Source organism: Aphelocoma coerulescens, chromosome 14 (genome assembly GCF_041296385.1).
Source record: "Aphelocoma coerulescens isolate FSJ_1873_10779 chromosome 14, UR_Acoe_1.0, whole genome shotgun sequence".
In the NCBI taxonomy this organism is placed as follows: domain Eukaryota; kingdom Metazoa; phylum Chordata; class Aves; order Passeriformes; family Corvidae; genus Aphelocoma; species Aphelocoma coerulescens.
In genome coordinates this window covers 11,207,448-11,234,084 of record NC_091028.1, presented here as the reverse complement: position 1 = coordinate 11,234,084, position 26,637 = coordinate 11,207,448, and the positions used below count along the sequence as shown (strand labels likewise).

Genomic DNA, 26,637 nt, shown 5'->3' with positions numbered 1-26,637 from the left:
AAAATAAAGCCAAGGAGATAAAGTTCAGGAAAAGCAAACACTTGGCTGTTACCTCTAGCTTTTATGTTTGCCTGTTGCTCTGGCTACAAAGTTGCCACGACCATATATTTCTTTTCCAAGCCTGGCTGCTATGCTCCAGATTTACTTGGTGTTTGTTAAATTTAAATCAGTAACTGAAAAATAAATCACATTTCCCCACAGAAGCTTTTTCTTTTCTCTAAGATTCCCTACATATGTTTTCCAGAGGTTATTGCTTTAGGTTTAAAAGATGGGTTTTCATCTAACAGAGCACAAGTGGGAATCCAGGACAAAGCTCAATCCCTGCTCCCAAGGGACACCCTGGCAGTGACACACACTCCAGCGCAGGCTCAGCTCACAGCAAGACTATTTTGGCACAGAAATGAAGAAAAGCTCAGTCATTTAATTAAAGGACTTAAGAATATGAATTATCATCCTAAGGGCCAATTTTCTGACCACTGGAGATCATGTTACACTTTAATTCACAACCTAGAAGTGAAATTTGATGACAGAAGAGCAAAGCCAGTGTGTTTTCATGGAGGGAAGCACAGTTCTCCTGGCACTGGGGAAGGATCATCCCTAGCCAGGCATCTCCACCCAGCTGCTTCAGTGCATCTGCAAAGTTCACATATGTTTGGGAGATGGCAGGGAGGTAATTTTGAGGACCACAGCAGCGAACCAGGCTACAGCACTGGCCCACAAACTGCTCCATCAGCACAGCCAGAGGAGCAGGGAACAGTGAGGTGGGAACTTCCTGGCCTTGCAGACACCCAAGGTTCCCACACAGTTCTACCCAGCACAACCTGCACCCAGGCATGTGGAGATGTGCTAAGAATAGACCCAAAAAACCAACTTGAGAGTGACTTTCCTCGGAGCTGCAGCTGCTCTTCCCTCTGCCACTCAACAGGATGCTGTCAATGCAAATTTTTTTTTTGGAAACTTTGAGCAAGGCAGGAAGTTTGGCCTGAACTCCAGCTGTGCTTCCCTTTCCTTACGCAGGGCTTCAAAAGGAAGTTTTTATTGTATCAGGCAGTTATCTATCCACAGACACAATCTGCTGAACGTTTTGAAACTGGTATTTTTTTCCTTATTAGGGACATGACAACTCGTTCCTCCTCCCTCTCATCCCTCTTTCCTACAGGGAAAGGATCAGCAAAGAAAAGTCATATCAAATCTGTAAAGATTTTGTTCTGAATTAGGGACTGTGCGATGAGCAAACAAGTCATTCAAATCCCAGTGGTGGAGCTTTCCAACCTCTACTCAAGCCAGACAGACTCTAAATCAGAGAGGAAAGGATTGGGCAGCATGTGCAAGTCCCACTTGGCTGCACCAGACATTTAGCTCCATGGATGAAAATTCCCTTGTTTCCAAAAGGCAGAGTATTTTGTCATTTACTGTAGATAAGAGAGTAATCAAACTGCAAAAGATTTTAGGGTAACAGCCAGGATTTACATCTGCATATTTCAAAATGTGACTCCACTTTGTAACAATTCCTACAAACTGGTTAGAAACAGGCACAAGCTTCGGGAAGAAAACACATCCTCTCCCACAAAGCACCAGCTGAGTAAACAGTGCAGGTCGCCCCTCCAGATTTTCAAAGGGTAGTAACGACCTACTGTGACTCAATCCACTCTTCTGCCTCCATACACCACCTCCCTCCTCCCCCCAGCAATGCTAATGGGGGTTTCTCACCTCGGAGAAGGACCAGGTGCCAGCCTGCAGACACTGGGCCAGCCAGAGGAGCAGGCTGGGCTGGTGACAACTTTCCCACGTTCTCAAATTACCAGCTGGATTTGCTGCCAAGTATCTTTCACAGACAGAAATCCCATCCTGGGAGCCGTCTGACCCCTCAGCTCTGGCATCCCCAGGACCTTCCTGGGGAAGGTAGTGACAGCCAGCAGAAACTGAGGGACAATGTGCTGTGATTCCCAGTTCATCCACCTCCCTGTTTTCCCCTGGCTGTGGAGTCTCACTTACATGGATGTCCTGTATTTGATGTCATCCTTCTCAGCCAGCTGCTCACAGGTGAGGTTCATGTGCTCCTTCCACAGCCCCTGGCACTTACGACAGGTTTCCTGACAAGGATAACAAACATTAAAGGAAGGAAAAAAAAAAAAAAAAAGATCCAATACACCACTAACAGCTTCAAGAACTGTAAAAATTTCCCCATCAAGCTGCAGGTTCTCAGGCCGAGGGTGGGGCTGGCAGTATTGTACAGTATCTGCAGGTCTGTCCTCCACTGGAGGCTAAAGGCCACAGATAATGGAGCCAAGGGTCTTTCCAAAGCACAAGAAAATGGATACAAAATGAATTTATATATCCTAATTCACCTAAAACTCATGGGACAGCCACCAGGTTAACTGGTCACAATCCAGAGGAGACTGCAGAGGTGAAAATGTAGTGACAAAAGACATCAAGTTCATCTTGGTTTCCTGACCAAAATCCTTCACCTTCATATAAAGGGCTTCTAATTCTGCTGTTGATGGAAACCTTGCAGTTACATCAAAACCTCAGCTTCACCAAGTACACAAGCAAATATATATAGTTTTGTAAAATCTCCCAAAATAAATAATTAAACAGCTGAAAAACAGAATGTGGACAAACATCCATAAAACTGAGGTGGAATAGTGTAATATGAACAAATATTTACATACTTAACCAGAATAGCTGGACTAAACTTAGAGCAAGCGGCTGAACTCTCTTGTTCTTGCAAACTTTTTAGCAACAAGGCTCTCATCCAGGACTGGTACAGCTGCATGGGGCAGGACTGGGAAGGGAGCTTGGACCAACACTGGGGACAGAGTTGATTTTTTCGGTTGGCTAGCCAAAGAAAACTATTTTGCTTTGGGTCAAACAAGGGATTTTCCTTTAATTTGAGGAAGATTAAAAACCATCCAGATCAAACTTGAAAAAAGTACATGTTTTATGATCCAACTGTTTAATCTTCAGGATGGCTGGGGCTCAGGCTCTTAGATCCAACTTTCCCCCTGGCAGGAAAACCCATCTGGCTATGCAGCATCCTCTTCTCCTGCACACCAGAAAAGGCCCCAAAAGATCCTTTGCCCAGCCCTGGTCTCACTATCAGCAAAAGATGTCATCTGCAGAGACAGATCTTATTTGATTGCATTGCCTTCATTTTATTTTAATGAAGAAATTGGATGTTTATGTGAGATACGATAGAAGAAAATGCTTCAAGATACACGTAGGCAGCAACACTCTTTTGATCGTGAATCAGACAAACAGGATGAAGGCCAAAGCTTCCAAGGAAGCCACCCTAGGAGGGGGATGCAAAATGGGGACTTGTTTGTATCTGTGCTCGCTGGGAGATGCCCAACTGCTCGTGCTTTCATCTGGAGAATGAAAGGCTCCTGGGCCTGGCTGGTGAGCCGGATGCGTTTGCAGACAGCGGGGAAAGGGCTGGAGCAAGCACGGAGCCAAGCGTGTGACTGCATCCCAAAAGCTCAGCAAAGGATTTTGTGATCACTCACCTTGCAAATGCACCCCTTGGCAGGCAGGCACTGGTTTTAAGGGGCAGTAAATGCCTCGGGTTCTATTGATTCTCATGAATCATTCATCACACCCTGTCTTTTCCCACTAAAGCTGTTAAAACAGGCACCATTTTGTGTGTGTTTTTGGCAGGCCACATCTGGCTGTTGTCGGCACAGGAGGATCAGACTTGGAGCTGTTCACATACCTCCATGAGGACCCACCTTCCCCTCTATTCCCAACACCTGGCCACATGCCATTCCGAGATCAAAAGTGCCTTAGGTTGTTTTTTTTTATGTACACCAAGGGTTAAAAAGAGCCTTTGGAGCCCTGTTACACAGAACCACTTCCACATGCCAGCAACAGAGATTTAACAGCTTTTTGCCAGGAGGGTTGGCACACTTTCCAGCCAGGAGCCTGCTATTCCCAATTACTTAACTCCAGGAGCCTCCTCTGCTGCTGAAACCATGCCCTTCTGAAGCAGATGGTGCCACTTAGACCCTCGTCCCAGGTCATTCCCTTTTGCTCCTGCCTCCAGCCTGGTGGCTATTGGAAACAATGCTCTCCCTGGAGCCCAGGCTGCCGTTATTTGCCAAACAGTTGTCTCCTGCCCTCAGGAAAAGGGATTTCTGTGCAAGCAAGGAGGAAGGGAAGAGGCACGGCCATGTAGATTCCCAGGATGGCATGACAGGAGGTATCCAGTTCTCTGTGTGACAGCGGCACAGCGGGTGCCACTGCAGCTGTGCGCATTTCTGGCATCCCTTCCAAGTCGTGCTGTCCTCAAGGAGCTGCAAACCCACAGGCAGCTGTGCCTGTGCCAATGCACCCCATGAAGGGGACAGCCCCGTGGCTTCCCGACTCCCGAGTGTCACCTGGTGCTGCCTCTAACTGAGCCACATCCTCTCCATGGGAGGCTTGGGAATATGCACCACACACCTGTCGTCAGCAGAACCTGTTGTAATTTTCCCCCTTATTCTACCCAAAACAATGGCACATTGTTGGATCCCTTCACACAGAACTGGGGAGGAAGCCCATGGTTCAGACAATGGCAACTGCTCCAGTACCACAACTGAGGTCACAGCCCTTGCCCAAGAAAAGTGACCTTTTTTAATTTCTACTGAGTCAAACCCAGCCCACTTGGCTCATGAGGGTTTTGCACATCTCACACAATGACAATTCTGAACTCTACAGTTTCCACAAAGGGTTCTTTTACTTCAGAGCCAGCCTTCGTTCGATAATGGAAGGTACCCTCCTGTGACCATATTAATTAACTTAAACACGCTGTGGAATAGCTGATTTTTGCAACCAGACAAGATTATTTCCATGGGAAGAGCAGCACTTGGCACCGAGACTGGCTGCAGCAATATAAGGCACCACCTCAATCCACACAAAGAGGGAACAAGTCCTTTCCAGTACTAAAATCATCTACTCCAAGTGTAGTGGCCAAAAAGCAACTCGGTCCACCAAAACAAAGATCCTTCCCAACTTCCTCAGCACTCGGTTCCTTAGCAAGCCCTGCTGTACTCAGGTAGGGGCACCTGTGTTTTAGCTTTAACAGTACTTCAGCTGAATGCATCATTTCTGGATGGTGTGAATTCCAGGTGTGAATTCCATGTGTTCTCCTCCCTTCTCCCAGCCCACTCCTCCTCACAGGCAGGTACAGCTAAGGCAGCTTACGCTTTAGGTGCTGAAGAAGCCTTGGCATCAGGAAACTGCTCCAAACCAGGCATGGAGACAGGAGATTAAGTATCTGCTGCCTGTTACATCTGCCCCAGCTTGGCAGGCAGCCTGGGACAGTCCATTACTGCCGCGCCGGGCCAAGGGAGGATGTGATGGAGAGGGTGTTTAATCGCACCCTGTAATCTCCTCACTGTACATCTGTTAGAGGCAGTGGCTCCACTTCCTCTTGCTGCCCGCCAGGAAGCAGCTGGGATTAACACAAACATGTTTGGGTTCAGGAGGATCCTTTGTTCCCAGGGTCAGCAGTGGATGGGCAGCTTTCTGTGCTCAGGGCCAGCCTGGCCAAGGGTGGACACTTTGCTTTTAGTGTGGGCAGCACAACCCTTCAACACCCTTGTTAATTGTCCCAGCACCTAAAGAAGATAGCAGGGAGTGTGTTATATGAATTTACCATCTTCCTCAGCACTTCTGCTGGTGCTTCCAATAGATGCTACAGTTTTAAACACAGCCTAGAGTTTTTTTTCCTCACTCTATCATCAACTAAAAATAACTCCCTAAAGTCCATCCCACTCACCAGGGGGCAAAAATCCGAAGTAATCAAACTTTTCCTTGCCAGTCTCCACATTCTCTTGGCCACAGTGTTGTATGCACTGCTGGCAGTGTAACAGAAATCACTTTTCCCGACTGCAACCTAAACAAATGCCACATGGACAAAAACATCAGATGATCCGCGCAGATCCCAGTCCGACTGCCCACGGCATTCCCACGTGCCCCCTTGTGCCGTAGGAGTTTACACGGAGCCATTTACTGACTGAGCAAAATGCAGAGGGGGGGGGGAAACTCGACTTAAACAACAACAGGCGATGGCCCCGGCTGTTGTCACCGCCCTCCGCTCCCAGTGGTGCCTCTGAGCCGGGCCCAGCGCTTCCCTCAGCTCTCCATATGCTGGGTAATTAAATCCTTGTGCCGCTGTGATTCCCTGCATCCCCCAGGAAGGGCGAGGTGCACACTCCAGCCAGCGGCCTCTCTGCTGATGGCACACGCGGGGATGTTGGCTGAGAGGGAGGTGAAGCAGCCTGGGACAGAGCCCCAGTGATTGATTCGCTGCTTCCTCCTGCTCTCTGACACCGCAACAGGCTGACCCCAAACAGGCTGAGTTTTACCCAAAAGCACATGTAAATGCAAGTGCCTCAGAACGGCACCTCAGGGCCAGCCCGTACGTACTGTGCTGCTTTAATTAAAGAGCTGCAATTCCCAACCAGATGAGTTAATGGGAAAACAAAAGAACCACAGAATCTTCCTCTCCACAAAGTCTCACTGTCCATAAAGCTGCACTGATCTTAACTAAAAATGGATGCAGAAGTAGATAAATGAATACAACCTTTAAGCATGGATAAGCTGTCATGAACACACTCCTTCATGGCTGTTTCTGGGATTTCCTAGATGTTAAGCTGGGATAAAGAGGCTATAATCCAGCCCAAGACAATCCATTTGGGTGAGACCCTCCTTTAGAGATGTACAAGCACCCAGCATGGGAAGGGGGCCCCCAACTCCACGGATCCCTGACTGCCCAGTGCAGGGAAAGCTCCTTCCAGAGTGAATTGCTGTGGCAATATTCCAGTCCTGGAGCCACACACAACGGGCGTGATGGGCAGCAGGTCCCAACCCCAAACACAAAATCCAGGCAGGGTGGAGAAAGGAATGCTGTGACTTGGATGGCTGATGGAGCAAGGGGCTGGGAGAACATCCGTGGGTTTGGAGCTCCCCCGGGAGCACGGCTGTTCCCCAGGCAGCGCTGCCGCTCAGCGGTGGCTGCTCACACGGCAGGGACAGAGAGCAGGAAGGGAAACCTAGGAAAAACTGAGGTTTCCTCTCCTGAGCACAGCCATGAGTCGTTTTGTGAGGGGAGAGGTCACAGGGAGAAATAAAGCAAAGGCACAAGCTTGGACTAGGCTGTAAGAATGTGCTGGGGCATAAAAAGAGAGACTTAAAAGTGACTGGGAGTTAAAAGCTGGATAAAGAAAACATGCATTTATATCCACCACCCAACAAGAACCATAGAACAGAATCATAGAATCATTAAGGTTGGAAAAGATTTCCATCAAGTCCAGTCTTTCAGAAGGGTGGTTAAAGCTTTGATATGGCCATATATTAAACTCCACAACAAAAAATGATGACCCAAACCAACATCTTCTGTTTTGCCTGTTCTTTTTAAATTGAGCATTATTTTAGTCCCTCCCCATCGCTAAGACACAGGACATACTCAATGCCCTTTTCCTCTCAGGCTGGTTCCCATGAAGGTTTGGGTCATCTGTGTCAAAATCCCAGAACCAGAAATGTGTAGTAACTCCCACCTCTTGCCTAAGTCAGTAGGACTATCTTGTATCTGTAAATTGGAAGTTTCTGAAACACACAGACCGAACCAAAATAAGCTTTTCTCTCCCCAAAGCTTGACTTTAAAAGGCCAGAACAGCTGCTGGTGTAGGTGAAGTGGTTAGAGACCTATGGAGCAAAAATATCTGCAGCTTCACACAAGAAGTGCTGCTCAGCATCACTATGACCCTGCGGCTGGCCACAGGTGGAAATAGCACTAGCACAAGAAATCGCTCCTTGATGTCACACTCAGGGTAACTGGAGTATGAGAAACAGCTCTTTCATGGAGAAAGGACATATTTAATTAGAACTTGAACAAAACTATGGGGGTTTTTTTATTCTCTGGAATGTTTATAAAGTAGGATGTTTGTTTCAAAGCTACTTTCTCTCAAGCTCCAGGGCTGTGAGAAATACATCAAAAGGTGCAGGCAGCAGGTTGGCTGCAGAAAAGAGCACTGGAGTATTTGCATCACACATTCATCGCACCAGGATGCCTTCCCCTGAGCTGAGCAACAAATGTTTCTCACAAGCATAAGCTCTCCTCACCAAAATTCGGGTTTCTTTTCAAAAGCTCTGAGCAGGTTGGTATCACACACAGCAGCTCTCCAGCTCAGCACACTGAGAAGTTTGGACACAGCCAGGGTGGACTGTGACATGCCCAGAGGTGGTCACCCACCAACCTGAGTCCACCTGCAGTGCAGGTAGAGGAAAACACTGCTTGGCCACTTTATAAAGCAGGTTAAATACAGCCTGGAACCTCACACTAAAGATGCTGGCTAAATCACTGTACCTGAGGTTGTATCACTCCTTCCCAGGGAAAAAGTTAAGAGAAACTCAGCACATGCTACTGGAAACACATCTGTAGTTGTCAAGCACAGCTTTGAGATCTGTTGGACTGATTGCAGGTAACAGCTACTGCCTTCCCAGCCAAGGTAAATAATTAACTACCAGCAGAGGAGTTCAAAGCCTCAGCAGCTGCCCCTCCTGCTCTCCCCCAGTGCACATTCCCATAGAGGAGATCCAGGAGGTTATCCATGTAATCCTCTACACAATCTCACAGAAAAAGGGATGCTGCTTCCAGTGGCTTCGACACTAAGTGATGAAATCTGACTGTGGAACTGGTGGAAACAATAGAGACCTTGGGAGAGGAACGGATTTAGATTTCAAGACAAGCAGCTTGATTTTTAAAGGATAACTCCAGAAGGTCACTTGCACCTAAGGATGCCAAGAAGGTTAAGGCTAACAAAAGCAAGGTATCTTATCTGCAGAGGTACCTGCTAACGATGCATTGTGAGACTGAGGGGAGAAACAATTACTGAAGTTAGTTTTGAAACTTCCCTCTTACACCACCACATGATAAACAAATTCCCCCATCACCCTGCCCCAGACACAAACCCCTACCCTTTGAGTGGCAGAAACTGGAGAGAGCCTCTTCCAGACCTGTCCTATTTCTTTAGTGGTTTTCTCTCCCCCTGCAGTTTCCCAGTTTTTATTGTAACACAAAAAGATCAGCAAGAAGAACTCTGTTAGAGATGTCCTCTCCTCCACCAAAAGTTGCACGGAGACCCAGGTTTACACCTACAACCTTTTTTAAGGAATCTCTGAAATGTAACAATTTTGATGGTGATTTAGCAGCATTAACACACTTTGTTTTCAATTTAGAGCCTTTTAAACTGCAATCTCTACCTACAAGAGAAGTTCACACTCCAGATCATTACAACACCAGCAAGGGATGGGAGAAAGTGAACTGATGCTGGTAAATAGCTTTGGCCTGGGTATAAATCCACTCTCAGAAACTGGGCAAGCACAGCTTGTGTTGCCTGGGAAATTAAACCCAAAGGAGGGGAAATCCCCAAAGCAAGGTGTTCCTAGCTTTAAACAGGCCAGAGTAAACCAAAAATAAATTTTAAAATGTTGGGGAATGAACAAGGATCAAGAAAATAGAAAGCAAAGGGATACCTGACCTCCTTGAAAACTCAGAAATTCAAATGATTTACTGCTTTAATGCCTGTGTGGTTCAGAGTTACTTCTTATCTGCTGCTCCCCACATGAGCACTGTGCAGACAGGACACATTTGCACCCCTGAACTGAACCACACGGCAGCCAGCCCTGTAACTGTAATATTTATAGCAACAATGTTCACCACAGAGGTATGAAAATGGCCCTGTGAACTGCTAACCTCCATCTTGCACCTTCACCAATGTGACACTGAGTCACCTGCAGCTCATTCACTGTGCTAAAACAAGGCAGTGGAGAAACCAGAACCCACGGCCCCACAGCAGCCCGCTGGAACTTCTAAAAAAGCCAAAACCACCGAGAAGTGCCACATGGTGAAAGAGTTCACATCTGAGCTCCACTACAGAAATGCACTGGATTTCTTCCTGTGGCATAAAAGCCATTATTTTGAAAAGGTATCTGAATCACAAGAGCAATAATAAGAATAACATATATCAAGCAGGTGAGGATACTCCAAAACAAAGCAGAAAACTGATCAGGGAAATAGATGTGCCAACAACTTACTGATTCCTCTTCCACAGCCCCTGGGTGATGTTCCCATTCCCTCCCATACTCAAAGCACCCACTAGCTGGGCCTGGGTTGCTGTTGGTGCAGAAGTGGTGAAAAAACCCTCAAACCCACAATTTGTGGGTGGTTTTTAAAGCTCTGCTAAGGTTGTTCTGCCCTGCATGATGCAAAGTGAAGGCTGCAGGGAGCAAAGCGACACTGGGAAGGACCCACCAGTCCCACAAGGAGCAGGGCAGAAGGGATACAGTGACCCAAAGCCATTGAGCCAAGTGGCTGCTGACCCCCAGACCAGCCTAATCTTGACCAAAGCCAATCAAGCTGCCTTAACTCCCGTGGGGGGACGGGCAGGTTAATGGAGCAGTGGTGCAATGTCCTGCCAAACGATGGTAATTCAGGACACATTTTGTCTTCTAAGTAGAGAAATTGTTTAACCTACAATTTAATTTTCAGCTAGGTCATATAATCCCTTTCAATTCACTTTTTTATTAGTCACAGAAAAAATGCGGGGCTTGGAAACGCTTTGGAGTAAGAGAAAAACCACCTCAGATCTGCAGACACTGAAGCTAAGCTGAGTTAGCAACTCCAAAGGGAGCCTCTGCACCTGCAGCAGCTCTGAACAACAGCTGGTAATGCAGCAAGACAAGCTGAGTTCCACACAGCCGCATGAGACTGGGCAGGAGGCCGGGAAAACGCCTGGAACCCCTGCCAGGTTTGTGGGGTCCCAGAGCTGCGTAGGACATGGCCCTTCCCAACAGGAGTGAGATGGGAAGAGAACCCTGCAACCTCGGCGTTGTGAAATCCCAAGTGAAAAGTTCCCTTTCTGCTACGCTCGCAAACACCCATCGGAAAGACCGGTTCCCCTCTTCCCCTGCACGAGCACACGAGTTTAATTAAGCACGCTGTTCAACGATTTGCATGGCATGACTTGCCTACAAAACAGAGATGTTGCAAGCCTGTTATCTGTAAAAGCAGAAAACCCCTCAAAATCCCCAAAAAGCACAAGTCACCTCATCTCCAGGGATCCCTCTGAGACCCAGCTGATCCCCAAGCAGCAACAGTAATTTCTGCCATGACCCAACTACAGTGGCAAAACAAACTGGAATATTTCATGTTGCATTGCTGATGTCAATTCAGTTTTGAGAGGAGAATCCTGGCTGGTTCAGAGGGAAAGGCATCCTAACACCCCAGGCCACAGAGGAACAATGCTTCTGGTGCAGGATGGGGGTCCACTGGTCACTTTTACCTCACACAAACCATCTCCCTCCTCTATTCCCATAGAGAAGGAAAAAATACAAGAACTGCAGGTACAGAGAGCTTTGGTACGGCTGGAGGTAGGTAAGGGTCAAAACTGGTGTTCTGGGGTTACATTACCCAAAGGGTGGATTAATCAGCTATGCTGTAGATGCAGTTCCTCTGAAAGGATTAAGTCCAACACCCTCACAGGGATACAAGCCACAGACAAGAAAGCAGAGACACCCAAAGATTAAATCAACCATTTTAGCAGCACAAATGAAGTATTTAGACACAGACTGGTTTCGGCCATTTCCCCAGCCCCAGAGCAACTTCCAGATCCTGTTCTCGTTTTCCCAGGATGTCTATTGTAAAGACAAGGAGAGGAAGGAAAAAAGAAAAAAAGCGTGATCACAAACACACCATCATTAAAAGAGTTGAAGAATATCCGGATGCTACTGAAAACCACTTCCAAACTGGTTCCCCAGTACATGGGGAAACATTTAGCTCCAGCTGACCAGTTAGTGACCCCAGGGAAGAGGCTTTCCATGGCAGCAAACCCCACTGTCAGCCACTAAGGAATGGAAACACCTTTTTCCAAGAGAGAAGTCTCAACTGTACCCCTGCAACTGGACACTGTCATCGAGTGAGGGGTGGCTGGAATGACACGGTTCCTGGGAGCATCACGAGAGACTCTCCTAACTAGCTACTGTCTTTTTTTTTGTCCTCATTTCAGAACTCAAGTGCCACAAAAGAAGCAAAAATAAAGTGTCAGCCAATAGGTTTTGCATGGAAGAAACACGAGCTGCACCACTTAAAAAAGGCGCAGTTTAACTGAGTGCCAAACGAGCCATTTGCATTAACCTCGTGAAACAGGATATGAAGCACTTTTAGCAAGAAACAGGAGATTGACTTTACTAGAAAAATACTTTTAAGGTTCAAATTCATCAAACCATTTGTAGCCAGGGATGATTTGTAAAAGACATTATTGGCTGACAAAGCTGGCTTTTGGCTTTCCAAGCCATCAGCAATTACCACCCAGAGGGACACTGAGGGACACCAGTGCCAAGCATCAGGCACAGATATTAACTGGGGTAGAAAATGGCTCTTCAGGGTTCAGGAAGAAAACTACTCTGAGACATCCATAAGAAGCCAAGACATTACACTTGGTGTAAAGGAGACTGTAGAGAAGTGTGCATTGTTCTCCTGTGCTTATCTAGACTCAGAGAATCAGAGTTATCTAAACTCAATCAGACACCGAAAACCACCTTGGGTTTGGACCAGATAAACCTCTCCCCATGAAATTACGGAGAGTCACAATTCCTAATTGCTGTCTTAAGCAACAAGACTCAAAAATCTATGGCACCCTTCAAACAAACAAACCCATCACCTCAGGGTCGATGTTGTAACTTAGTTTATTTTAGCCTAGAATTTACTATGTCGCAAATGCCATCCCCACCCGCTGGGATCTGGTAAGACCAGCCCCTTCCTCCTGCTCAACTTCTCTCTTCCACTTCTGACCCAGGATTTTATTGCAAAGGGAAACCAGAGTTATTGGCCATAAAAGGAAAAGACCCATCTGTCACATTTCTGCGGAGGGGAGTCAACTAAGAGGAACTTCAGTGACTTCCTTAAAACTCCGGAAACACCAGAGGCCACTGCCGTCCCCCCTTATAAGGATTAAAGGGCTTTTCTCCCGCTTCCGTCAGGGATGCACGTGGGCACCGACACCAGACAGTGGAGGAGCACAGATGTCCCATTTTGAAGGAAGACAAAAGGGAAGGGAAAGAAAAAAAGCAGCAGAGAACAGGCAGTTTGGGGAGTTCAGCCCCAGGCTTCCATGCTCTGTGAGGGCACTGCAGATGCACCCTTTCCCTTGCTGACCCAATATGCTCCTTTGCACGCAATGCTACTGATGGATCTGCTGGAAAACAGTGCTTAACAAGCTGAAAATTTCATTTACATCAAGAATGCATTTGGCCTTTTAGTTGTGGCATGTTTATGTTTGCTTAACAAACCTCTATGTTTCTTCCATTAGATACTATTCTGAATTCCTGACCTCAACTACAGGCAGGCTTAATCCAAAAGTAAGAGGAGTCAGAAGTTATTTCATTCAGGAACATTAAATCAGCTTTTTTTTTTTTTTTTTTAAATGAAAAAGCATTCTTTTACATTTACACCACTAACCACAGCCACACTTAAACTCACTCAACACAAAGATGAAGGTGAGATGCCCCTGCACTGACAATCACTCACCAGCAGCACACTGGACCTTGTATTTCAGATATATCAATAAGAAAAGCTGACAGGACAACTTCATTTTTGTTTCACTTTCAAAATCACATAAAACAATGCAGCAGTATTGGGTTGGAAACCACAAAACTGCTTATGAACCCAGAAGTAAAAGTTAACCTGAGCTTGTTTGTTAGGTCCGAACAGCACAATGGTGTTTGGGGAGAAAAGTCAGTGCGGTGCTCATAGGGCATCTTAAAATCCCAAAACATCACTTATTGTAGGGTTTGGGTTTTTTCTGGGGGGGGTGGGGGAAGTGTTTATTACTGAGGAAACTACATAGTTGGAGCTTTATAATTTTAGGGTAAGCCAAGGAGTCACTGCTTTGTAGTTCCAGTGGCTCCAAGTCTCTTCCTTACAGTGGTTCCCACATGCATGAATGGTGCGTGTCCCCTTTCCAGCACCAGCCTCTTAAACCAAAAGAGTTCCAGTCAGAAAAGAACCAAACAATACTCAAGATCTTCTCTTCCCTTTTACACCAAAGAAAATACTGCTCTGTCCCACAGCAGACCTTAGAACAAACTGCTCCACTCTGGGCAAAGTCTCCCACTGATCTCCGGGAAGTCCTACTAGTAGAGCATATTCCAATATTTATCTTCAATTTCATTTATCCCTGTTCAGGTACCTAAGCTGAACCTTTGGTAACACATTCTACAACTCCATACCTCTGTGAAAAGGTTTGGTGTGGTGGATTAGGTGCTGCCTAGCAGCCAGAGAGAGACCCTCAACCCTCTTCTCTTTTTTTAAAAATATAAACATTCTTGCTTGACTTCCCAGGAGCACAAAGAGGATATATTATAACAGGAAACACAAAAACTTCACTTTTAGGTTTTGGCCATCAACGTAGAACCTCTTCCTTGGAAGAGCAGCTTTTCAGGAGTAGCTTAAAAAATACCTGAGCAGAGTCTCATTCCAGGACAGGAGAAAGTCCCCTTCCTCAAGGCACAGTAAACCACCAAAATAAATACAGGTCAGAGAGGCATCAACCCAGCTCCAGGCCGCAAGCTTTCTTTGGGTGCATTGTTTAAAACAGTCTTGTTAAATCTGATCTTCACTACCTACTGTTGGGCCACTTGGGTCCCACTGCTAAACCTGAGCCTGATGTTCCTTTGCCAGCAAGCCAGTGGCCTGTGTTACTTATCCCAACAACTTCCAGTGCCAATTTGTTTTATAAAGCAAAAACCTCAGCAGAGATCTTACTCAGAGGGAAAAAAAACCCCAACAAAAAAAATCCCCCAAACAGGTATAACATCTGACTTTACTGTTCTTGAATGCAAAACCCCACAAGCCCTTTTTGACACGAGGCTCCTAAAAATAACTCATCCTTAAAAAAGTCCGGTTATTTTTATACAGTCACAAGAATCACTGGATTGCTTCTAATTATCCCATCCTTCCTTGGAATGTCTATTTGCGCTCAACACAACTGGCTGCGACACCAGTGGAATCATAACACCTCAAATTACAGGCAACTGGGTAAGTTTAGTTTCACCTTGTGAACAGTTTTGAGAGAGCAACAGTTAAAAAAAGCCCATTTTACTGTGGTCTTTGGAGTCTGTGTTAAAAAGGTGCCAGTTCAAAGTAGAAACAGATCTTATACTGGCCATGACTGAAAACAAAACCTGTCTCTAACAAGGATTCACAGCAGGATTAGAAATGTTCCACCTGAACAGGATCAGCAGGGAAATTCCTAAAAAGCCCCTACATCAGGACTATTGGACTTCACTGTCTTTCCTGTAAATACATCCTTACTGCCTCTGGCTTCCAGGGCACACTGACTTTGCTCCAGAGAGTGGTAACACAGAGGAATCTGCTCGAGGCACAACAGAAATATGGACAGTTGTCCATCTGCATGGTGCCTGACTGTACAGGCTGGCAGCTGGACGGTCATGGTAACCAGGCTATCACTGCATGGTCCCAGAGCCTCCCGTGGTGCAGTCAGCACTCAGCTGTTACTGGAACTCATTACTCCACGTCCAAATATTTGCATGGAAAACTTGCTGGACGCTTATTCATAGGAGGCCTGGCCCCTGCCTGATTTTCTTAATGCTCCTCAATACCCTGAGGGGAAGAACATTTCCAGAATTAGTATCTACAGCCCCATCTTCTTCTCCCAAGCTGCATCTCAAAGCTAGAACTCACACCATATCGTTCTGCTATTATTTAACGCTGTTTTTTTTCCCCCACAGTCTTTCTGCTATTATTTCACACTATTTTTTTCTCCTTTAAAAATGTGATGCTTTTATCTGAAGAGTCATCCATTGCAATTTGTATTGTCATGGCAACAGGACTCCCTCCCCTGCCCAAAGCCCATCCCCAGGCTCATTGTGCTCATTACCAGACAGGCAGGCAGCACCCTGCATACAGATGAACCTCTCAACGTGGGCTGCTCTTGCTGCAGCTGGACCTGCTCAGCTCCTGCTATGGGGTTATGGTTGCACCAGAAGAAGGGAAGGAGTCTTGCTAAGTCAAATTTCCTCTATTCAAAGAAATAAGCTTTACTCAAGGCATTTTTGTAGCAAGCACATTTTCCTTGTGCTGATTAAAATGAAGCGACCCAGGTACATAACCAGTCTGAGCAGTGCAATAAAAAAATAAGAATATTTAGTGCAGGTGTAAGAGGGTTTTGCTAAGGCAGCTTGGACATACTGATAAAGAAAAAGGGGAAGATCGCTCCACAAAGGAACACACTCAAGAACAGGGCTCTGGAGCCCTCTTATGGCAGCTCACTCTCAGCTCCCTCGGAGCAGAATTCCACGTACGCCTCACAGTGTCTGTGAGGACAAGGATGCAATGCCATTGAGACAGGGTGGGAAAGAACACCTTCTGGCTTTGACCACACAAATGTTAAAACCCCACACTTCCAGCTCCTCCAGTGGTCCTGCTCGGTGTGCAAAGACTGGACAAGCCCCATTTTTAAAGTGGGACAGAAGACACTGAGACCAACCTCCTCCAGAGCTAAAGTGCTGCTTCAGCAACAGAAACACCCAAGGAAAAAGCCAAATTCACTGCTCCAGTGCTAACAGCTGCTCCACAGGGATGTCAGGCTGAGCAATGCCATGCAGGAAGGCCAGACGGGTTTCATATCAACCCTTTCTTGACTTCTCCACGCCACTAAGTTCTGACAGAGCCACAGAGCTCAGTTCCAAAATCCCTACCTAGCAGCCACTCAGGGAGCACATGGTGAGGAGGGGGCTCACCTAACGCTGGGAAAAGCACAGCTGCTGGGCTCCGAAGGGGTTACAGAGATTCAACAGCAGGGAAATATTTATGGAGAAAAGATGCTGAGCTGTGCATGTTTCCCAGGCTGGAGATGGTTTTAATTTACCTCTTGCAAAGGCTGTGATTATTTGCTGCTGGCTTTTGTTGAAAGCAGCTATTCGAGGCTCACCTACTCCCTCTGGTGTCTCAGCTCTGCAGCTGAGCCAGAACAAAACACTCCCCAAACCCACACAAACTACAAGGAATCCTGCTTTTTTTCCCCTCTGGAAAAGAGGAAGCCATATTTATAAGCATTAATGATTACCCTTCCCAGGCACAAAGCAGCCTTTGACTATAGCACGCTAAGGACAGTACAGACATCTCCTAGAGCAGAGAGCTACAGCCAGAAGTTTCCTTCTCTTTTCTAGCTCTCCCCTTCAGAGACCGGTCTCTGCTGACTTTAGCTGAACTGCAGCATCCACCACGCTCCTCACTAGATTTTCCTATGTTGTTGGTCAGCATTGACGTGCCTGTGTTAAAGTATTAGTTTAGATCATTTTATGAGACATTTTAAAACTGGGAAAGTATCCTCACCATTATAACATTGGACTCAAGCACCCAATCCTCCTGGGACTAGCTGTACACTGGGGGAGGAAGCTGCATCTCACCAGCTTTCTCATACCACTCCATAAACGCTAGAAACCTGCACAGCCCCACAGACAAAAGGGATCCAGTCTTTACCATGGTTAAAACTGCCACCTCCCAACCAGTGCTGCTTTCCCAGGCGTTTCCCAGATGCCACCCTGCTGCATGGTTCTTCTGCTTCTTTCTTCTCAAGCTGCTCCCCCTCTGCTTTGTCTTTTATGTTTCTTCTGCTTTCTTTCATTACTGAGCTGCCATACGATGCTGCTATAGCACCAAAACCAAACACAGCTCCTTATCCTTCCTTTTTCATTTGTAGCTGCTTCTCTCCCCATTCCACTTGGAAATCTTGCACCCTCTCCTGCATTGTCTGCCCCACGCCTCTTCCCCAAGCTGGCAGCAGCTTACCCAGCCTGGCAGAATCCCTCCTCAGCCCACATGAGCAAGGTTTCCAAGCTCTCCTCATAAAGCATCTACTCCACATTCTAGGATTAATACAGACCTTGAAGGGAACCATAAATATTTGCCTGGATTTTCTGTTAATCTTGCTCTGACATAGCTATTAGGATTACTGGAGTGTGGGTTGATAAGCAATGGGGTGAGTGCTGGAGTGTTTCGGGAGCTGACAGCAACATCTCGCTGTATTTCACTGATGTGGATGCCTTGGTGACCTGCACTAATCCACTTGGAAAATTACTAGGAGAGAACAAAGAATCTTAAAATATGAAGCTGAGGGAGGTGGAGTGCTGCAAAGAGAAGTTTATTTCCACACCAGCCTTTTCTAAATATATGCATAAACATCTGTATTCAGCGCTAAGTGGAGAATCACAGACAGAAATGAGCAGAGAATATCCCAGGGCAGGACCTCCCCACACACCCACATCCACATGCATTGGTCCAGCACGAGAGATCCAGGAGTGCTAATTTATAGCTTGACCTTTCTCTCAGTACACACACACACACAAAAACAACCACCCTCAGCCTGAACAACAGCCATTTAACAAAGCACCATACAAAACAAAGACTGCTTTGCAGAGTTCAGGTCAAAAGCAGAGTTTTGGAAGCAGTGATAACCTACAGCTCTTTTCACACAGACCTCTTACACCTGAATATCAAAATGCTGCTCAGTTCCTCCACCAGCACAATTAGCATGAACCAGTGTAGTGTCAGTAGAAGTCCATCCAAACCTGTGCTGTTTGGAGGGCAAGGAGGAAGCTCCTTATGGACAGGGCAGGAATGCTGCTCCTCACACTGCTCTCTGTGGGCCAGGGACAGTCTGCACCATCACTGGTACTTTAATAGCTCTCTGTAAATTCTTCTTTGAATTTGCACTGTGGCCTTTGAATCACATGTGTTCTGAGGTTGTCTCTCCCCTGGCAGCACTAATTAACACACCACAGGATTCCCAGGAGAGTGGTACCTGCTGAATCCAGGCTCCCATTCCCTGCAGTTCCTCAGCTCCGTGGCTGTCAGTCAGCCACATGTTCACACTTAGGCTGGCTCAGCCTGGCCAATCTAGCTGGATGACAGCTGGAAATGGTGGGGCTGCAGACTGTAATGACATTACAGCAATAGATTTCAACTCAGAATGAGCCAAAAGTGACCATTAAATAGGGTGTCCTATAATAGCATCTATTCCCTTTATTCCATTTACAACTAAGTCTAAAGTCTCCCCCTTCCCAATCAGGATATCCAACTTGATCCAAAAGCTCCAAGATGACTCAAAGCACGGGTTGTCAGCCAGCTCTGCTTTTTAGACTTTTAATACTATCTTCTCATTATCTATTACATTTAAAATGTTACACACATCTCTGGAGGTGTACCCTGACAGACTCATCAAGTGATCTCAACATTTCTCCTTGAAGACTTCGCTTTAACATCTTACTGTCAGGCAGATTTCTAGACTGCAGAGAGTAATTTTAAACTTCTTCTAAGGGTTTTCTACCTTCCTGTCAGTCTTGACTAAGAACCAGAACAAAACACTTGGTGTCACTAATGTCATAATATAAAGAAAATGTGATCTGACTCCATATGCCCAACATGTAAGTCCAAGGACTACAAGAGCTTTCCTGGTAATTGGCACTGCTTGCTTTCACTTTTCCATAGTGATGAGGTACTTCAGAAAAATGATCCAGTCCAAATTTTTGGGATAGCATGTCATCAAACCCACTGAGAGCGGCAAGAAGGTTCACCGATACTGCAAAGGCACTCGGTGTAGAAAGCAATCTGGAGTAACACATGCAAGCAGATCACGAGAATTTTGCATATTCCTGACAAGCAGCTGTAATGATTCCATGTGGGAGACAAGTCAGAGGACTGTCAGAGGATCTCAGTCTGCTTTGGTACGGCTGTGCAGTTTCACAATTCATTACACACAAGAACAGTCCACCCAATGCGCTGAGTGAATGCGTTTTAGTTTTACACAACCGAATCAGCCAGGCCAGCCTTTCCCCCACACCCTGGAGCTCCCCAGTGCCTCTAGGCTGTTTATCCAGTCTCACAGGCAAGGGAAAAATTAGAGAATGGTTGTCCAGGAGCAGCAGGAGAGTGTGTATGTGCAGGCACACACAGCACCCACACTAATACCAACACTCACTTTTGTAGATACTTCCTGGGAGCTGGAGATGGCAGATATCCCATTTCTCTAAAAAAAAAAAAAGCTGAAGAATAACCCCTGATTTCAGAATAACAACTGATCGGTGTCTTAGCCATGGCAACTTGCCACCTATAAACGGATGCAGGCAAGGGATAACATGTCTCTTATTCAGCAGCTACTTCATTCCCATTTAACTTTCAGAGCTCACAGGAGGAAACAGAAAAGCCAACAGCTACAGCTAATGCACAGCAGCTCTCGCCCCATCAGGCCATCTCATTCCTGCTCACAGCTGGACCTTGAGGCTGCCCCTCGCAGCGACAGAGATTAGAGCCAACTGCAATGTGAGAGCACTGCCACACACATGGCTGCTCCCAGGCATTTTCCCCTGGTATGAGCTGCCCTCATTGGGATTGAGATATCTGATTTATACCACACGTTCTAATTTATCTCCTTATGGAGGTAAGGCACAAGGAAAGTAATGGCAAGTGTCACAGCAATACGTGAGAGTTCAAGTGTCAGACAAGGGACCTGATCCACATGTTTGGTGAGGACCCAGGCCTTCTACCTGGTTCTTAGGGGATTCCCTGCATTTTTCCATTACTTTTACTCATTTGCACACCTTAGGTTCACCATAGTGCTTGGATGAGGAAAAGGAAAGGAAATATATCACAGAATGGTTTGGGTTGGAAAGGACCTTAAAGCTCATCTCGTTGCACCCCCTGCCATGGGCAGGGACACCTTCCACTATCCCAGGTTGCTCCAAGCCCTGTCCAACCTGGCCTTGGACGCTTCCAGGGATGGGGCAGCCACAGCTTCTCAGGGCAATTATAATTATACACAAGTCACTGCAGTGCTTGTTTTTATAGATCAGGGGTCAGACTGGACTAGGGAAAGGGTGCTTTGCTTTCAGAGACCAGCTCAAACCAGCTGTGTTAAGCCTCCTGTGCCGAACACGGCTTAGTCTGGCAGATGGAGATGCTAAGTAAGACTCATTAATCTGTTAGCACTTTCACCCACCCACCAAAATCCCAGTGGTCTGAAGTCATGGTTTTCTGACAAATCTAGAAATCTATAGCTTGTACAACAGCTGCAACCAGAATAAAGTTCCAGGAAGAAAAAAATGTTTCATTTAACTACATGGGTAGGTCAAAATTATTCAAGGGATCTCAGAGTAGAAGTAGTTTGTGTCTGAAAGTATCTGCATACTGGTTTGTGGTACAAAACTGGAAAAGGCAATTAATGATTCCTGCAAAGCACCTGTTCTTCACTCTACACACCTGAAACACCACAAAGGGTTAAATGCACAGGATAATAAAACCCCCAGAAAATAAGCTTTTCTTAAAAAATCCCCCAGTTGTTACCTGTAGAGAGAACAGCTACAAAACCAACTCTTGTTCACATAACCTCATCTCATTATCCTCTACCCAAGACACAGAACAGTGAAGACCAAGGCTCCAAACAACAAATAAAGCTCAGAAGTTGGCAGGCCATGCTCAGGGCTGGCTGGTGCTGTGCCTATCTCCATATCTAGAAAGGTTCAATGTGCTCATTCTGGGAGGCCAAGAAAAACTAAATATAGTAGCAGGCTACCAGCAAACACCCAACCTGGCACGGCTTCCAGCTACCTGAAAAATCCATCCCTCTCTCTGCAGCCCACTCCAATAGCTGCGATCCTTTCCCTTGTTTGGGGAGAATGTGCTGTAAGGAGGCACTTTCAGGTTTTACTTACATGGATAATTGCACAAACAAACTAAGGGATGGAGGTAATGCAATAACAGCACGGGTACTTCTCACTCAGGGGGATCATCTGGCTCTTTCAGATTGGGGATTTTTATTAAGCCTGACGTCCGCTCGCAAATAGGAGGGAGCATCCTCCCCTCACGTGCCAGGAGCCAAGGCCTCATACAGCAACTGCCTCTAAGAGCAGAGACACCATCCAAGAGCATCTGTTTTGTTTTAACCTCTGCCCTTAAAGGAGGACCCAGAAAGGAAAAAAACCCAAACCCTTTAAGCTACAGACTGGCTTTGTTGGTGTGTATGAGGCTTTCAATCAGAAAAAGCCTCAGGGAGAGCTGCTCACCTCTCGGCTTCTGAATGGCATCATGGATGTTGTGTTTCAAGCTGCAACCCTGAAGACAGACCCCAATTTTGACCAGGTTTTGAGATTTAGCTTAAAGGCATGCATGCTCCCTACACAAAAAATGAGGTCAAAGAAGCCTCTTTTGAAAAAATAAATAGAGCAATAAAGCATTCTTTCAGATTGGCTTCACAGGGGATAAATCACCGAGCAAATACAGCCATCTTATCTCGTTGGCAAATGGCACATTGCAGCATCCAGCTTCACGGGAAATGTGCTGCTTGGTCAGAGAGCAAACTGATTTCTCATTGTCTAGGAAAATGCTGCTCTTTACTTTTTACAAGACTTGTTTGTTTTTAAAAAAACCCCACATGATCTCTAAGCAGTGCCAAGCCTGCTTTGCCTCCTGCCTCTCGACGCTTTCCTGGATGCCTCAGGACTTCCTAGCAACCTCACAGTAGAAACACAATCCATCTCCTTTGACCAGGAGGACAACTTGTTTAAAATGGTATCCCAACAATATCCTGGCTGCCCTCCTGGCATTTCCCACATGGATGAGATGCAGCAACCATGGGATCCCATGAACAACAGAATGAAGGAGGTGAGGCAGGCAGGGCTCTCACAGTACATGGAGGTGAAACCTTTCCCAAACCTTCAATTATTAGTCTCTTTGTCCCTTCTAAAAGCAGACACTGACACTAAGGACACCCAGTGAGGAACAAGAGCTCATGGGTGGTTACAGAACCATTGCTGGCTGTGGCATCCAGCAGCAGCGATGCCTGTTCAGCGTTGTGGCACTGATTTATGACAAGTGTACTTGCGTCTCCATTAGCCACAGCTCTCTCAGTTGACCCCTTGGCTTGGAGAAGCAGCCTCGACATTAAACTCCCATCAGCTTTCGGTCCTGCTGACCTCATCCCCAAAACTCGCTGCCATGTTTTACATCAGCCAGGGCCGATGCATTCCATTAACTCTCCCCGGGCTCGGGGAAACATCTGCTCTGTTTACACTGGTAGCAGCACAGAGACCACTTAAAGCATCACCTTTGCTCCCCCAGACCACAGTGGGAGGAGCAGCCACGCACGGGGCAGGCCCTGGACCTCCTGACTCCTGGCACTCCAACCTGGCCATTAGTTATTCAACAGGGCAGAGGTCACTTAAACCATCGAGGCACAGGAGAGGTGTTGGGTAGCAGCAAAGAAGGTGGATTCCTCCAGGCCAGAAGTGCAGGTTTGAGTGGGGAATTCGTGCTGACCCTAGCTGAAGATGAGCAGGCTGACTGGAAATAAGGATGGATGAAAGAATGTCAGAAAACAATTACATTTTTTTAATCCCAATGGTTTTACAGACTGAAGCAGAGATTCAATGGATATGGATGGTTAATGGTCCATCTTAATCAAATGTACATCTCCAAGATGCTGCTGAGTGCCAAAGCTACCTTCACATCCCTCCAGCTCCACAACCAGGGCAGGGGTCCCTGCAGGGTGGTTTGTCCCACATCAACAGGGAGGGACAGGATACCTTCCTGAAAGCAAAGCACAGTTCATCCAAAACAATCCCCCCAAAAGCACTCCAGGAACCACCAGACACACCACAGCTTAGCAGCAGCCACCTGGGAGAGCCCGACAGCTCTGAAATACCTGCTCAGGCAGGGGATGCTTATCTTTCAGTGTATGTGCTGGAGGCTTAGGGCAAGTCTCCACCAGATCAAGGGGATGTTACTGCACGTTTTCCCAAGGATTTCTGACAACTAAGACCTCCAAAAGGCAAACCCCAAACACTTGCTGCTGCGGTTGTTCCAGTGTTAGGTGTGCATTAAATTAACCCCCAATGTCTTCTGTTGCTGCTGGAAGCTTCCTTTACTATTAACCACCCAGCCAAGGCTACAGCTACTAACAAGCCCATTAGGACACAAAAACATACAGCAGCCTTGGAATATCCAACAGCAACTGCCACAATAGAGGCAGAGCACACCACATACAGGGCATTCAGCAAGGACCATCAGCTTTTGTTACAATGAAGTCACGAACAGGTTCTTCCCATCACTGATCATCTCACCAGTCCATGAATTTGCTGCACTTTAAATTTTTGCCCTTTGACAGAGCTTGGACTATGAACTTACACAAAAAGACCCTGACATTCACAGAGGGCTTAGACCACTATTCCAACACCCCAATAAAGGCAACAAACCCCCAAACCACCCTTTAAAATTTTTTTAAGTTTGAAACTGCACACTAATGAAGCCTGGTTTGACTGGGGCTGTGCCATGCAATTCAGTTGACTTAACCCCACCAGTCCTGAATGCAATGACAGGTATTGGGGAGGGAAAAGAATAACAATCTGCACAAACACTCCCTGTTTTTCAGCTCATTCCCAGTGTCCAAAGTATCAGCAGGTCACAGCTTTGCCAATTCTACCACAAAGCTGAAACACTGACTTAAGAAAGGATTTTTATCTAGTCCCCTTTCAATCAAAAAGATGAAAATTCAGTCAAAGGGGAAGAAGCTGGCACTGAATGAGACAAATCAAATTGTCCCTTTCCGGTTCCTTAATTCACATGTTAGGGGACAACCACAGCTGGGAATTTCAATCTCTGGAGCAATTACAGAAAATTAAATTCAGGGAATGGGGCCTTATGCACTCAAAGCTTCATTAACCCTCTTGCCTTTTAATTAAATACATGCACATGAAATTTTGGACAGAGTACTTGCCTTACTGACAATGCTCAGTTTTAGTGGCAAATCAGTACTTGCCCTTTTTTTTTTTTAAAAAAAAAAAAAGGACACTGGGATTGTAAACTCTAGACCTCTCCAGCTTCACAATGGCTTTATTAAATAGGCAGTAATTTCTACTGTGTCTCCAGCTCCCACTTCATGGGAATGTCTGCTCTCCCTCAAATGCACCAGCAAAGCTCTGCTTTGGGCTCGCTTCAAGATAACAGGCAGCCCCACCAACACCACAGATAAAACATGAGCCAGGATTTAAGAGCCCTACACTTATTATGATCAGTAAGAGAAATAAAGTTGGCGAGCTACAGCAGGATAGGTTTTAGAGCCCATGGAGAAGAGATTAGAGCAGCCAGCCTCTCTTTTAAATACTGCTCATCCTGACGAAAGGCTCAGGCAGGCGCCAAAGGCGGTGTGTGACTAGGACAGTTTAAAGGATAATCTTTGAAAGGGGATATTGTCAATTCTGCCCAGCCTAAATATCAAGCTGGCTTTGTGTGAGTTACCATCTGACTTGTGAGGGAGTCACGCTGCTCCTGTGCTGGCCTCCCGCCTTCCTGGGAGTGTCAATGAAGCAGCCTCGAGCTCACGGGGATGCACGACCGCCTGGCAGGGACTGAGCTCCGACTGTTTTGATGCTTCCCCATACCCATCAAGAACAGGGGCTCCCAGCTGATGCACGGGCAGGCAGTCACACATACTGGGACCAGCAGCACAGAGAGGGAAGATGCACACACTCCCTTCATTCTCTCCAAGAGACTTCTTGGGAATCTGCCACCTTGAGCCAGATAATTCACCCAGAGATATGCTCTCATCACTAGCAACCAAAGTTATGCCTCTGGGAGGGATTAGATTTCAGTTTGCCTATTTTCTCTGTGAGCATGTTTTTGGGAGAGGGACTTGTCTTTTGCCAGCATACACAGATCAATTCTGGGTTTGTATTTTACTGCTGACCTATGCACTTTAGCTGTTTTGACTATTCAATGCTGACGGTGTGCGTTTAGAGATGACCTTCTCTAACTGCCACTTACCATAAGAGTTGATACATTTTACAGTCAATGACACTCCCATTTTCACACGTGCCCCCCTCTCAAGGGGAAAGCAAACACAACAGACAACCGTTCACACGAGGCCTCCAAGGCATGCCAGATTCCCAAGTGGATGCTTTGCCCAATTGAGTGAAGAGGCACAGCTCCATTAACCAGAAACAGGCAATTCCTCATGCCCAATATTCACAGGTTAATTGCTGCATCCCTAAAATAATGTTCTGGTTTCATAGCAGCTGTATTCTCTCACATGGAGCAGAGTGAGCTGTTTGGTGCTGTAGGATGCCCTTGGTGCTGCCAAGGACAATCTGAATGCACCAAGCGTGACAGGCTCTTGCTGAATGCAAAAATAAACGCAGCCACTTTGCTTCCTCAGCCTTTGACACCAGCAGGGGAAGGGGCTTCCTACTACAGCACCAAGGAGCACGTGAATTTTGTGATGCTTGAAGTGATGCCAGGCAGAACACAACCCATCACTCCATTTCTCTGCTGCTGGAAATTACAGGTCCATTAACCCTTCTGTGTGTGTGAGATGTTTCTCCCATCTGCACACAGTAAATAAGCAAAGAGGATGTGCATGGTGAGCGTGCACAGGTGTGCTCCGGGGTGAAGGAGGCATTTCCAATGCAAACCTGCTCATATAAACAGTTCTGCTCTCTGGTTCTGATGCTATCATTTTATGATGACAACATTTCCTGACCCAGTTTCTATCTTGCTCCCCATTCCTCTGCTACAAGTAATAATTAGTA

General features: G+C 46.4%; 1 protein-coding gene across 3 annotated transcripts in view; it reads right to left on the bottom strand.

Moving 5' to 3' along the window:
- Window positions 1–26,637, bottom strand: part of RNF216 (ring finger protein 216) — a 77,944-nt gene that overhangs the window by 12,453 nt on the left and 38,854 nt on the right. For all 3 annotated transcript variants that reach the window (XM_069029785.1, XM_069029786.1, XM_069029787.1), the window contains one exon: window positions 1,996–2,093. In XM_069029785.1, coding sequence (XP_068885886.1) covers window positions 1,996–2,093 — 98 coding nt within the window. The remainder of the gene's footprint in view (window positions 1–1,995; window positions 2,094–26,637) is intronic.